The sequence below is a fragment of the Lipotes vexillifer genome, unplaced genomic scaffold, assembly GCF_000442215.2.
Source record: "Lipotes vexillifer unplaced genomic scaffold, Lipotes_vexillifer_v1.1 scaffold592, whole genome shotgun sequence".
Classification (NCBI taxonomy): domain Eukaryota; kingdom Metazoa; phylum Chordata; class Mammalia; order Artiodactyla; family Lipotidae; genus Lipotes; species Lipotes vexillifer.
The window spans coordinates 891,002-905,634 of NW_006782534.1; the positions used below are offsets into that span (position 1 = coordinate 891,002).

General features: G+C 39.1%; 1 protein-coding gene across 1 annotated transcript in view; it reads right to left on the reverse strand.

The window, feature by feature from the left end:
* Nucleotides 1-14,633, reverse strand: part of TAFA2 (TAFA chemokine like family member 2) — a 557,130-nt gene that overhangs the window by 153,200 nt on the left and 389,297 nt on the right. The window contains exon 2 of the mRNA XM_007455308.1: nt 1,789-1,895. Within this exon, the coding sequence (XP_007455370.1) occupies nt 1,789-1,894 (106 nt within the window). The 5' untranslated portion in view covers nt 1,895. The remainder of the gene's footprint in view (nt 1-1,788; nt 1,896-14,633) is intronic.

Genomic DNA, 14,633 nt, shown 5'->3' on the forward strand with positions numbered 1-14,633 from the left:
AGAGGGAGAGGCAGAGAAATATTTCTTAAATTCTTCCTCCAAAATATTCTTGGTAGGGTGGAAATGGATCAGCAAAACAACACAAAAGTTTATCTTCTATAATGTTTTAGGACTCTGAGTTTGGCACTTTGAGTGAGTTTTCTGAGTCAAGGTATAATCTCTTATGTTCAAGAAATATATTTTTCGGCAAAAAGTAAGAAAAGATCTTAGTTTTGGAGTTAGCATAGAACATAACACAACTTAAAAATTCTTAAAAACAGCTTTAAAAATTGTATGCAATATTCACTGTGGAGCAGTCCTCATGAATGATTCTCTTAGAGATCCCATCACTTGGCTTTGGAGATGAGAAAGCATCCTTACATGAACGCTTGCTTTGCTGGGATGACATCCACAATTACTATGAATCTCCCCCAAAGCTTTCAATTCTACTTTTATAGGCTGGGAAGGTGCACTGGGGTGACCATGTATGGATGATGTGTCTTCTCCTGTTAAGCCCAAGGCATGGGGCCTGGCCCCAGTGGTTTGCCCCTTTTTAAAAGGTAAGTATTTAAGGCTGCTTTGTCCTTCAGTTTGGTTCACTGTAGCCAATTTGGAGGCACGTGAATAACATCTTCCTTAATGATTTCTTAATTTTATACCAGTAACCCTTATTAAAGAGAATTTAAAGTTTTATCTGTGGATCCAAGTGCTGTACTAAAGAAAAGAAGAAATGCACACACACACACACACACACACACACACTCTCAGTGGGGCAAAAACAGGATTGTGAAATATGAAGGACCTCTTTATAAAATTCATATTTTGAAAGATGACTCTTTTTGGTTTTAAACATAGGGGGAAAAGATTTTGTCTTATAAGCATCCCTCCCTCACACCACATCTTTCCATTCCCTGGTGTACTTGTTCCATAATTAAATGCTAATTAAATGCACATGTGTAACTATTTTAAGTGTTACAAAATTCAAGGTAGTCTTAACTTTCTCTTCAATCAAAAATAAAACAAGAAAGTAAGTTGCTAGTCTGTGGACTTTACAGAGGAAAGAGAACAGAATTGTAAAATCATATTTCACAGAAAAATCTAAATTGACTTTTCAGGTTATGAATATTTGATTATGGTAGGGACAGTCCAGAAATAGACTAAAATAAAATTAAATGGAATTTTAATTCATTTGGAAAAAGTATTCACTATACTGAGTCTAATGCTCAGAAAAGAGAACAGAAAGGGCATAATTTTGAGCTGTCAAGCTTAACACACATATATAAAACAAATACCATCACCCTGTTGTATGGCAGAATTGAGCCTTCTCAATATCATACTGCGGTAGGATCAAAAGAGTGGCAAAAGACGTACTCTAGCATGAAGAAATATGATCTACAAAAAGCACGGAAAGGAAATTTACATGTATACGTATTATTAAGATACATATCATTAAAGATGGTTTCATTATAGGATGATTTCAATTTGAAACTCATCTTTATTATGTGACAACTCAACATTTTAACATTATTATCTTAAAAATGGAAATGTTAAGAAGAAAACGGAGTCACGATTCCATACTCTTTGAACATTATTTGCAGAAGTGTCAGTAATCCTCGAAACATTTAAATAATCATTGATTACCTATCAAAGCCATATTAAGAATAACTCTGCATTTTTACTTAAAGAGAATTGCCACGGGCAGACCCACATTTAGTAAAATTAACTGACCAGTAAAAGCAGAACACAATAGTTTGTGTTAAAGGGAGTCCCCTTCCTCAGAGAGCTGAGGAAGAAAACAGAACCGCTTACCTTTATGATGGTTTGCACTGGACACAACTTTCCCCCACAAGGTTACAATAAATATTATTATTAGCAGTTTTCCTTTTGTTGCTTTCTGTAAGTATCTCTTACTCATCCTGCAAATAAAAAAATAATAATAATAAAAATCCTAAGTATGTGAAACCATTGCTTTTCCGTTATAACTGTGCTACATTTAAAGGTTCCCATGACACCTTAACACCTAAATTTGCATTTCTTATATTAAAATGCTATTCACTGTATATAAACTATGAACAGCAAAAAATTAGTTTTCCAAATAAAGTACCTTGATACAATGCAAGAGGTAAGAGAGGCCCTACCTCAGTCAATCTAATTTCACTTAACAACAGCCTAAATCAACTGGGAAACATTACCATTTTTCTTTCCATATAAATATAGATTCAACTTATTCAAAAAATCCAAGGCACAGTTGTTTAAATAATCTTTAAATAAGTGACTTATTCTACTTTAAGAAAAACAAACAAAACAAAACCTTCTTCAAGGCCAGGTCAAATAGTCAGGGTAAACAGTTTACCTAAAATGTGTGTGATGAATCCCTGCATAGAATAAAGTCACTTCAAATCTATTATTCCTAATGTGTTTTAAAAAAGTCACCTTATGGGCTTCCCTGGTGGCGCAGTGGTTGAGAGTCTGCCTGCCGATGCAGGGGACACAAGTTCGGCCCCGGTCTGGGAAAATCCCACATGCCGCGGGGCGGCTGGACCCGTGAGCCATGACCGCTGGGTCTGCGTGTCTGGAGCCTATGCTCCGCAACGGGAGAGGCCAAAACAGTGAGAGGCCCGTGTACCGCAAAAAAAAAAAAAAAAAAAAAAAAAAAGTCACCTTATACTGTTCAACTACTACTAGAGATACACAGATGTTTTTATATTACTGGAATCTACCATGCTGTACTTTATGAGAAGGAGAAGAAAAATGGAAAAGCAAAATGAAAAATATCAGGTTAACATTTTCAAGTTGAGACTACAAAACTCAGGAAAGCAAAGCAAAGTTATAATAAAATAGTAGCTACCCATAATAAAAATTTAGCAACTACTTTCTATACCACCTAATACAATATTATTTCCATTGTTTTTCAGGACAAATTGGGGATGTTGGCATGTCTAACCCCATTTGTAGATGATGAAATTTGGAAATTTGCTGAGGTCATGTTTAGTGATAGAGTAAAAAGTCAAATCTCAAATAGTGTAAATCTAAAATCTTTATATTAACTACTATATTGCTAAGGGGTAAGTGAAATACATAAGATATAATCCATCTGCATTTATTTATGAGGCAGATAAAATATACATCCATCACCCTGTGCCTTCGCAGGTTCGGATCCTATTTTGAACTCTAATCTTGTTTGACCTACATTCTTGCCTTCACTCTACTGCAAGTTTGTGAGGTCACTTCCTGACCTAGATTGACTCCCCTTCCTCGAGTTCTCTAAGTTATCTTTTTCCTTACACCTTCACTTCCAAAATATTCTATCTCCAAAAGTATGACTCAGTGGTGGCAATGATGGCTGTATAATTTTGAAGAGAAGTCATTCACACCGATAAGTGGACGAAAAAATAAATTGATATATTACTTATATTTAATATGGGTATACACGAACACTTCTTGGCCTGGGGAAGTTGTGCGCGCTGACTCAGATGTTGAGACAGCGCAGTATGACTAAAAACACAGACTTACCCCCGAGTCAGATTGTTTGGATTTGAGTCCAGGCCCTCCTGGTTTTTAATTCTGTCATCTTATGCGAGTTTCTGGATCTCCTGACTCAGTTTCTTCTTCTCTAATATGGGATATGTATGTGCAAAGCCTGGCCCAATGGCTGGCATGTATAAGGGCTCAAAAAGTATGAGACTGGAGAGTGTTCAGTCATTTGGATGTTTTGTTCCTTGAGTGCATGAGAGGCCTGTGGAGGGAGATGACTGGAGGGAATTTCAGTGGCCCAATAGCTGCAAGTCCTCCACGGACCTTGGCCTTGTGACATGTCTAGATAATGTACAAAGGAACAGGTGTTTGATCTTTCAGATTAGATTGCTTGGCTTAAAATCTGGCTTCCTGCCTCCTTTCTATATGACTTTGGATAAATTACTTAACTAAGAGTATTTTTATTGTATTTAAAATGAGAAGGGGAGACCTTCAAGATGGCGGAGGAGTAAGATGTGGAGATCACCTTCCTCCCCACAAATACATCAGAAATACATCTACATGTGGAACAACTCCTACAGAACACCTACTGAATGCTGACAGAAGACCTCAGACTTCCCAAAAGGCAAGAAACTCCCACATGTTCCTGGTAGGGCAAAAGAAAAAAGAAAAAACAGAGACAAAAGAATAGGGACAGGACCTGTCCCTCTGGGAGGGAGCTGTGAAGAAGAAAAAGTTTCCACACACTAGGAAGCCCCTTTGTGGGCGGAGACTGCCGGTGGCGGAGGGCGGAAGCTTCGGAGGGGTGCAGGGGTGCAGAGGACAAAGTGGAGAGATTCCCGCAGGAGGATCGATGCCAACCAGCACTCACCAGCCTGACAGGCTTGTCTGCTCACCTGCTGGGATGGGTGGGGGCTGGGAGCTGAGGCCCCAGCTTCGGAGGTCAGATCCCAGGGAGACGACTGGGGTTGGCTGGGTGAACACAGGCTGAAGGGGGCTACTATGCCACAGCTAGCAAGCAGGGAGTCTGGGACAAAGTCTGGAACTGCCTAAGAGGCAAGAGACCATTGTTTTGGGGTGCCCAAGCGGAGGGGATTCAGAGCACTGCCTAAACGAGCTCCAGAGACGGGCATGAGCTGCACCTATCAGTGCGGACACCAGAGACAGGCATGAAATGCTAAGGCTGCTGCTGCCGCCACCAAGAAGCCTGTGTGCGAGCACAGGTCACTATCCACACCTCTCTCCCGGGAGCCTGTGCAGCCTGCCACTGCCAGGGTCCCAGGATCCAGGGACCACTTCCCCAGGAGAATGCACGGGGCGCCTAAGGCTGTTGCAACGTCATGCAGGCCTCTGCCGCTGCAGGCTCACCCCACATTCCATGCCCTCCCTCCAGCCTGAGTGAGCCAGAGCCCCCTAATCAGCTGCTACTTTAACCCCATCCTGTCTGAGCGAAGAACAGATGCCCTAAGGCGACCTACAAGCAGAGGAAGAGCCAATCCAAAGCTGAACCCCAGAACCTGTGAGAACAAAGAAGAGAAAGGGAAACCTCTCCCAGCAGCCACAAGGAGCAAGAGAATAAATGTCCACAATCAACGTGATGTACCCTGCATCTCTGTAATACCTGAATAGACAATGAATCATCCCCAAATTGAAGCGGTGGCCTTTGTGTGATTTTGTCTGTAGAGCTTTGCTTTTACCCTTTGTCCTATGGTTCTGTCTATCCGTTTTTTTGTTTTTTGTGTTTTTTTAGTATAGTTTTTTAGCTCTTCTTATCATTGGTGGATTTGATTTTTGGTTTGGTTGCTCTCTTCTTTCTTTTTTTTTTTACTTTTTAATAATTTTTATTTTTTATTTTAATAACTTTATTTTTTTCCCTTTCTTTCTTTCTTTTTTTCCTCCTTTTTCTTCTGAGCTGTGTGGTTGACAGGGTCTTGGTGAGCCCAGCTGATGTCAGGCATGTGCTTCTGAGATGGCAGAGCTGAGTTCAGGACACTGGTCCACCCGGCTCGACAGAACATTAAACGGCAAAAGCTCTCCCAGAGATCTCCATCTCAACGGTAAGACCCAGCTCCACTCAAAACCAGCAGCCACAGTGCTGGACACCCTACACCAAACAACTAGCAAGGCAGGACCACAACCCCACCCATTAGCAGAGAGGCTGCCTAAAATCATAATAATGTCACAGACACCACAAAACACACCACTGGACACAGTCCTGCCCACCAGAAAGACAAGATACAGCCTCATCCACCAGAACACAGGCACTAGTCCCCTCCACCAAGAAGCCTACACAATCCACTGAACAAACCTTACCCACTGGGGGCAGATACCAAAAACAACAGGAAATATGAACCTGAAGCCTGTGAAAAGGAGACCCCAAACACAGTAAGTTAGGCAAAATGACAAGACATAGAAACACACAGCAGATGAAGGACGAAGGTAAAAATCAACCAGACCAAAAAAGGAAGAGGAAATAGGCAGCCTACCAGAAAAAAAATTCAGAGTAATGATAGTAAACATGATACAAAATATTGGAAATAGAATGGAGAAAATACAAGAAACGTTTAACAAGGATCCAGAAGAACTAAGGAGCAAACAAACAATGATGAACAACACAATGAATGAAATTTAAAATTCTCTAGAAGGAATCAATAGCAGAATAACAGAGGCAGAAGAATGGATAAGTGACCTGGAAGATAAAATAGTGGAAATAACTACCTCAAACCAAAAAAAAGAAAAAAGAATGAAAATTGACAACAGTCTCAGAGACCTCTGGGACAACATTAAATGCACCAACATTCGAATTACAGGGGTCCCAGAAGAAGAAGAGAAAAAGAAAGGGATTGAGAAAATATTTGAAGAGATTATAGTTGAAAAATTCCCTAATATGGGAAAGGAAATAGTCAATCAAGTCTAGGAAGCTCAGAGAATCCCATAGAGGATAAATCTAAGGAGAAACATGTCAAGACACATATTAATCAAACTGTCAAAAATTAAATAGAAGGAAAAAATATTAAAAGCAGCAAGGGAAAAGCAACAAATAACATACACGGGAGTCCCCATAAGGTTAACAGCTGATCTTTCAGCAGAAACTCTGCAAGCCAGAAGGGAGTGGCAGAACATATTGAAAGAGATGAAAGGGAAAAAACTACAACCAAGATTACTCTGCCCAGCAAGGATCTCATTCAGATTCGACAAGGAAATCAAAACCTTTACAAAACAAGAAAAAGCTCAGAGAATTCAGCACCACCAAACAGCTTTGCAACAAATGCTAAAGGAACTTCTCTAGGCAGGAAACATAAGAGTAGGAAAAGACCTACAAAAATAAAACCCACAACAATAGAGAAAATGGTAATAGGAACATACATATTGGTAATTACCTTCAATGTAAATGGATTAAATGCTCCCACCAAAAGACACAGACTGGCTGGATGGACACAGAAACAAGACCCATATATATGCTGTCTACAAGAAACCCACTTCAGACCTAGGGACACATACAGACTGAAAGTGAGGGGGTGGAAAAAGATATTCCATACAAATGGAAATCACAAGAAAGCAAGAGTAGCAATTCTCATATCAGACTTAATATAGACTTTAAAATAGACTTTAAAAAAGACTATTACAAGAGACAAAGAAGGACACTACATAATGATCAAGGGATCCATCCAAGAAGATATAACACTTGTAAACATTTATGCACTCAACATAGGAGCACCTCAATACATAAGGCAAATGCTAACAGCCATAAAAGGGAAAATCGACAGTAACACAATCATAGTAGGGGACTATAACCAATGGACAGATCATCCAAAATGAAACTAAATAAGGAAACACAAGCTTTAAATGATATATTAAACAAGATGGACTTAATTGATATTTATAGGACAATCCATCCAAAAAAACCCAGAATACACTTTCTTCACAAGTGCTCATGTAATATTTTCCAGTATATATCATATCTGGGGTCACAGAACAAGCCTTGGTAAATTTAAGAAAATTGAAATCATATCAAGTATCTTTTCTGACCACAACGCTATGAGACTAGATATCGATTACAGGAAAACATCTGTAAAAAGTACAAACACCTGGAGGCTAAACAATATGCCACTAAATAACCAAGAGATCACTGAAGAAATCACAGAGGAAATCAAAAAATACCTAGAAACAAATGACAATGGAGACACAACGACCCAAAACCTATGGGATGCAGCAAAAGCAGTTCTAAGAGGGAAGTTTATAGCAATACAATCCTACCTCGAGACACAAGAAAAATCTCAAATAAACAACCTAACCTTACACCTAAAGCAGTTAGAGAAAAGAACAAAAACAAATCCCAAAGTTAGCAGAAGGAAAGAAATCATAAAGAACAGATCAGAAATAAATGAAAAGAAATGAAGGAAATGATAGCAAAGATCAATAAAACTAAAAGCTGGTTCTTAGAGAAGATAAACAAAATTGATAAACCATTAGCCAGACTTACCAAGAAAAAAGGGAAAATACTCAAATCAATAAAAATAGAAATGAAAAAACAGTAGTAACAACTGACACTGCAGAAATACAAAGTATCATGAGAGAGTACTACAGGCAACTCTATGCCAATAAAATGGACAACCTGGAAGAAATGGACAAACTCTTAGAAAAGCACAACCTTCCGAGGCAGAACCAGGAAGAAAGAGAAAATATAAACAGGCCAATCACAAGCAATGAAATTGAAACTGTGATAAAAATCTTCCAAAAAAACAAAATCCCAGGACTAGATTGCTTCACAGGCAAATTCTATCAAACATTTAGAGAAGAGCTAACAGCTATCCTTCTCAAACTCTTCCGAAATATAGGAGAGGGAGGAACACTCCCAAACTCATTTTACGATGCCACCATCACCCTGATACTAAAACCAGACAAAGAGGTCACAAAGAAAACTACAGGCCAATATCACTGATGAACATAGATGCAAAAGTCCTCAACAAATTACTAGCAAACAGAATCCAACAGCACATGAAAAGGATCATACACCATGATAAAGTGGGGTATGTCCCAGGAATGCAAGCATTCTTCATTATATGCAAATCAATCGATGTGATAAACCATATTAACAAATTGAAGGAGAAAAACCATACGATCATCTCAATGATGCAGAAAATGCTTTTGACAAAATTCAGTACCGACTTATAATAAAATCCCTCCAGAAAGTAGGCATAGAGGGAACTTACCTCAAAAAATAAAGGCCATGTATGACAAACCCAAAGCCAAAATCATTCTCAATTGTGAAAAACTGAAAACATTTCCTCTAAGATCAGGAACAAGACAAGGTTGTCCACTCTCACTACTATTATTCAACATAGTTTTGGAAGTTTTAGCCACAGCAATCAGAGAAGAATAAGAAGTAAAAGGAATCCAAATTCGAAAGAAATAAAGCTGTCACGGTTTGCAGATGACAGGACACTATACATAGAGAATCCTAAAGATGGTACCAGAAAACTGCTAGAGCTAATCAATGAATTTGGTAAAGTAGCAGGATACAAAATTAATGCACAGAAATCTCTTGCAGTCCTCTCCACTAATGATGAAAAATCTGAAAGAGAAATTAAGGAAATACTCCCATTGACCACTGCAACATAAAGAATAAAATACCTAGGAATAAACCTACCTAAGGAGACAAAAGACTTATATGCAGAAAACTATAAGACACTAATGAAAGAAATTAAAGACGATACAAACAGATGGAGAGATATACCATGTTCTTGGAGTGGAAGAATCAACATTGTGAAAATAACTATACTACCCAAAGCAATCTACAGATTCAGTGCAATCCCTATGAAACTACAAATGGCATTTTTCACAGAACTAGAACAAAAAATTTCACAATTTGTATGGAACCACGAAAGACCCCGAATAGCCAAAGCAATCTTGAGAAAGAAAAACAGAGCTGGAGGAATCAGGCTCCCTGACTTCAGACTGTACTACAAAGCTACAATAATCAAGACAGTATGGTACTGGCACAAAAACAGAAAGATAGATCAATGGAACAGGATAGAAAGCCCAGAGGTAAACCCACCCACATATGGTCACCTTATTTTTGATAAAGGAGGCAAGAATATACAATGGAGAAAAGACAGCCTCTTCAATAAGTGGTGCTGGGAAAACTGGACAGCTACATGTAAAAGAATGAAATTAGAACACTCCATAACACCATACAAAAACATAAACTCAAAATGGATTAAAGACCTAAATGTAAAGCCAGACACTCTAAAACTCTTAGAGGAAAACATAGGCAGAACACTCTATGACATAAATCACAGCAAGATCCTTTTTGACCCACCTCCTAGAGAAAGGGAAATAAAACAAAAATAAACAAATAAACCTCATGAAACTCCAAAGCTTTTGCACAGCAAAGGAAAACATAAACAAGATGAAAAGACAACCTCAGAATGGGAGAAAATATTTGCAAATGAAGCAACTGACAAGGGATTAATCTCCAAAATTTACAAGCAGCTCATGCAGCTCAATATCAAAAAATCAAACAACCCAATCCAAAAATGGGCAGAAGACCTAAATAGACATTTCTCCAAAGAAGATATACAGATTGCCAACAAACACATGAAAGGATGCTCAACATCACTAATCATTAGAGAAATGCAAATCAAAACAACAATGAGGTATCACCTCACACCAGTCAGAATGGCCATCAACAAAAAATGTACAAACAATAAATGCTGGAGAGGGTGTGGAGAAAAGGGAACCCTCCTGCCCTGTTGGTGGGAATGTAAATTGATACAGCCACTATGGAGAACAGTATGGAGGTTCCTAAAAAATCTAAAAATAGAACTTCCATATCACCCAGCACCCACTAGTGGGCATATACCCTGAGAAAACCATAATTCAAAAAGCGTTATGTACCACAGTGTTCATTGCAGCTCTATTTACAATAGTCAGAACATAGAAGCAACCTAAGTGTCCATCGACAGATGGATATATAAAGAAGATGTGGCACATATATACAATGGAATATTACTCAGCCATAAAAAGAAACGAAATTGAATTATTTTAGTGAGGTGGATGGACCTAGAGTCTGTCATACAGAGTGAAGTAAGTCAGAAAGAGAAAAACAAATGCCGTATGCTAACACATATATATGGTATCTAAAAAAAAAAAAGTTTCTGAAGAACCTAGGGGCAGGGCAGGATAAAGATGTAGACATAGAGATTGGACTTGAGGACACGGGGAGGGAGAAGGGTAAGCTGGACGAAGTGAGAGAGTGGCATGGATTTATATATACTACAAAATGTAAAATAGATAGCTAGTGGGGAGCAGCTGCATAGCACAGGGTGATCAGCTTGGTGCTTTGTGACCACCTAGAGGGGTGACATAGGGAGGGTGGGAGGGAGACGCAAGGGGGAGGAGATATGGGTATATATGTATATGTATAGCTGGTTAACTTTGTTATAAAGCAGAAACTAACACAACACTGTAAAGCAATTATACCCCAATAAAGATGTTTAAAAAAAAAGAATTTAGAAAAAATAAATTCTGCAAGCAAAAAAAAAAAAAAAAAGAGAGAGAGAATAACAACAATATCTACCTCATAGTGTTGTTTGTATGAAAACTAAATGAGATAGTTCATGAAAAGAATTTAACACTATGCATAGAAGATAATAAATGCTCAATAAGTATTAACCATTACTATGGTCATTACTTGGTTAGACCAGCATTTTCCTAATCTGTGTGCTCTGTGCGGCATCATTTTCACAGAATGTTAAAACAGTATTAGTGAAAAACGAAGGGGGCAAATAGATTTGCAAAATTCTGGGTTCAACAAACTTAACCAGATTTTTTCTTTTTTTTAACCAGAGGCATATCTGAGTGTGCAGCATTTTCCAGAAACCTTTCTTCACAGGGTAATACAGGATACTTATGTCCTCAGGAAGTGTCTTAAAGAAATAATCTGGTTTAGTATTCAGTCTCAGTAAACCAAATGCCCATTTAAAATCTTCCATTCTATTGCCTTTGTGTTTGTTTTGCGGAGGGGGCACTCTTACTAATAGCTTTGTTATGAGCTCCTACTTTTCTCACATTTTTGCAGCCATCCTGCCTCCTCTTCTACATCCAATCCCTGTGACTATATTGGACTGCATATCCTATAAGAGAATGAACAGTTTAGCAAAATTCATCTGACAAGAAGAGGTGCTTAGCATAATTCTTGATAATAGGTTTCCCATAGCAAACGGCCTCTGCTACAAGGTCAATGACCCATTGTATTTTCCATACCATTGTCCACCCACCAAATGGGATGACAGAACTGACAGCTGGTCAAACTGGTAACTAGACATATGGAAACAGAAACGCCACGAAGTCACCAGGCTGTCAAACTAAAAAAGGAAGGAGAATGCAGGTCAACATTTCGAAGTCTGTAAAGACCCCTGTCTTCCCTCTCATACCACCCCCACACCAGTCCAGTCAGTTACCATGTTCTGTCAGTACTATTTCCTGAATATCTGTTAATCTTACACACTTATTTCCATACCTACTGCAATAGTGCAATTCGGACCACGGAAATTTCTCATGGGCAACACACAGCTTCCTAACTGGACTTCCTGCTGCCAATACTGCCATCCTCTGGATTTGAAGGCAGGGTCTGTGTCTGCCTTTTCCATGACTCTATTTGCCATATGTAGTACTTAGTAAGTGCCTGATAAATACTGTTGACTGAGTGTAATGCATTCTCTATGCTGTAGTCAAACATGTAACTATGATCATGAGACACCCTTCACATGATTATAACCTTCACATGATTCCCTTCTATTTTGAAAAAAAAAAAAAAAAAAAGAAGGCCATAATCCTTAGCAGGGTTATACTTGTATACAAAACTTGTATTGGTATTAGGGAAAAAAACAAAAAGACCTTTCTCTTTACATCTCCAATCTTATTTTACTCCATTCTTCTCCATCTCTCTCTCCACATACACTCATAGTCAGCATTTTAACTCTACAAAATTTCTTCCAGGGCTTCCAGCTAAATCTCACCTCCTTGTCATCTGAAACACATTAGCCACCCACCCCTCACCCCATCTACTCTTCAAGATTCTAACTTCTATTCATTGGTCAGGGTGCAGGTTAGAATTCCTCCTATAGGATTTGGACAAGACCTCGTTAAGTGCCCTACTTTTACATACTAGGCACTTGCCACATGTAATATAATTTTCTATTTACTTATCTCCAACCTTCACTGTCATATAAGATTCCTAAAGATAGGGACTGTGCGCCACACATTTGGAAATACCTAGGGCATGGCCCAAGTTTCAGCTCAATAACTAGCAAATGAGTATTTGCTGAACGCTGGTCGTGTCATGTGGTAGAGCCAAATATATTGTGTACTTGCCAACATGAGCAGGAAGCAAGTATGTGTCACTATTTTAGGATAAAACTAGGAAGGGACACACAGGAAGAAGAAAGTGGGAAAGGGGTAGGAGGGAGGAAGAAAAGAAAGGGCACCGTGGACAAGAAGAAAAAGAGAAGGGAGAAATCCAATCTGTAATGTGATTTATTCTAACTGATTTTTAAATAACAACCAAGTTTGAGCAAACTGAAGTATAATAGAGCAATGAAGGAATTTGGACAAAGGGGCATCACCAAAGAAGAAAACGCAAAAGAAAAAAAGCTGAATGATACACTTTTTCTGGACTTTGTACAAGAGCACAGAAGGAGGGGGCATTCACTTCTCATTCAATGTGCTAAACACCAGGTATCAGTTTAAAAACTTCCAGCACAGTCAAGGGCCGAAAGCACTTTCAGAATTGTCACATTTATCTGTTTAAAAAAAAAGCAAAATTTAAGTGAATTTTATAACAGCAAAAGCTGAGGGAAGAAGAAACTGGAAAGTGAAGGATAAATTCAAAGAGGATGAAACTTTGAAATTGCTCCCCAAGCAGCAGCAGCTGGCAAGACAAGGGAAACAGGATAATTGAGAAATGGTAACCTTGGCAGTGAAAGATGTTGAAGTGAAAAGTTGTCAAAGTAGAGGACTGACAATTAAATCTCCAGACTTTCTTCCGCTCTTCTCTTCTGTATTACATGTTTCAGTTATATTCACTGAGATGTAGATGTTTGAATGGTGTTAAAACCCTTTGCCTCCCCACTGATGTTAAAAGTGCACTTAATTATAAATAAGCAAGAGCTGAAAAACTGTTATGCTGCTATAAAAATCACTTCCCTGTAAAAAAAGAAGGTAAGTTTAACTGATCTAAAGAAGAGAAGATGGAAGGGGAAAAAAGGTGGGAAAGGCTTATATACAAAGGAGATAAAAGCTGCAGCCCAGAATCCAACCACCTGGCCTCACCTAGAGCTTAAGGCACTTCTGTGGCAATACGTAACAAAAGTCTTTTTTAGGACACTGATCTAACATTCATACCCACCTAGAATTAACTAATTACAATGACATGAACTTTAATTGCCAAATCTAGTACAGGAATTTAACCTTGAGGTAGCATGCTCCAACTGATAAGTCAAGTTCCTTCTCTCCTGATAGGGACCAGAATGAGACTTAAAGAATGTAAATCGGATAATACTGCACCCCACTCCTTGATGAAAACCTCAGAATTTACCTACCTATTAAAATGAGATTAAAAATCTAAATTTCTCATTGGAGAGAAAGCTCATCATCTCCCCCCTCAACCTCTCTGACCTCACTTCACAGCCCTGTTCCCCTCTTCCCCTACACTTCAGCCACACTGGCCTTCCTTCTGTCCCTCTGTCAGAGGACATGACCACCGGTTGACCCTCAAGCTGTCCCCAGGCTGTCTGAGGCTCCTCACTCCCTCCCCTGTCCTTGGAATGTACATTCTGCCCACCGTGCCCACAGTGGGAGCTGTTCCAAGGATGTAGCCTTGAGAGAGTAATGTGTTGCTGAGACCATCTGGACTGAATACAAGACTGAACCCCAATAAAACCTCTTAAGATTTGCTGGGCAGGTGTGGAGATCTACTCATCCTCTAGCACCCAAGACAAGCTTGTAAGTTCTCTTGCTTGTTAAATGTGCCACCTAGCAATCTGGAGTGGTCTCTCTTTCTTGGGTCTCTCCTTGCCCTCCACATATTGGAGCCAGTTTCAGATTCCACCCTGGAAGCTCCAAGGGTGCAAACCAATGCCCCTGTGCCAAGCTTGTTCTAGACCTCACATTAAATG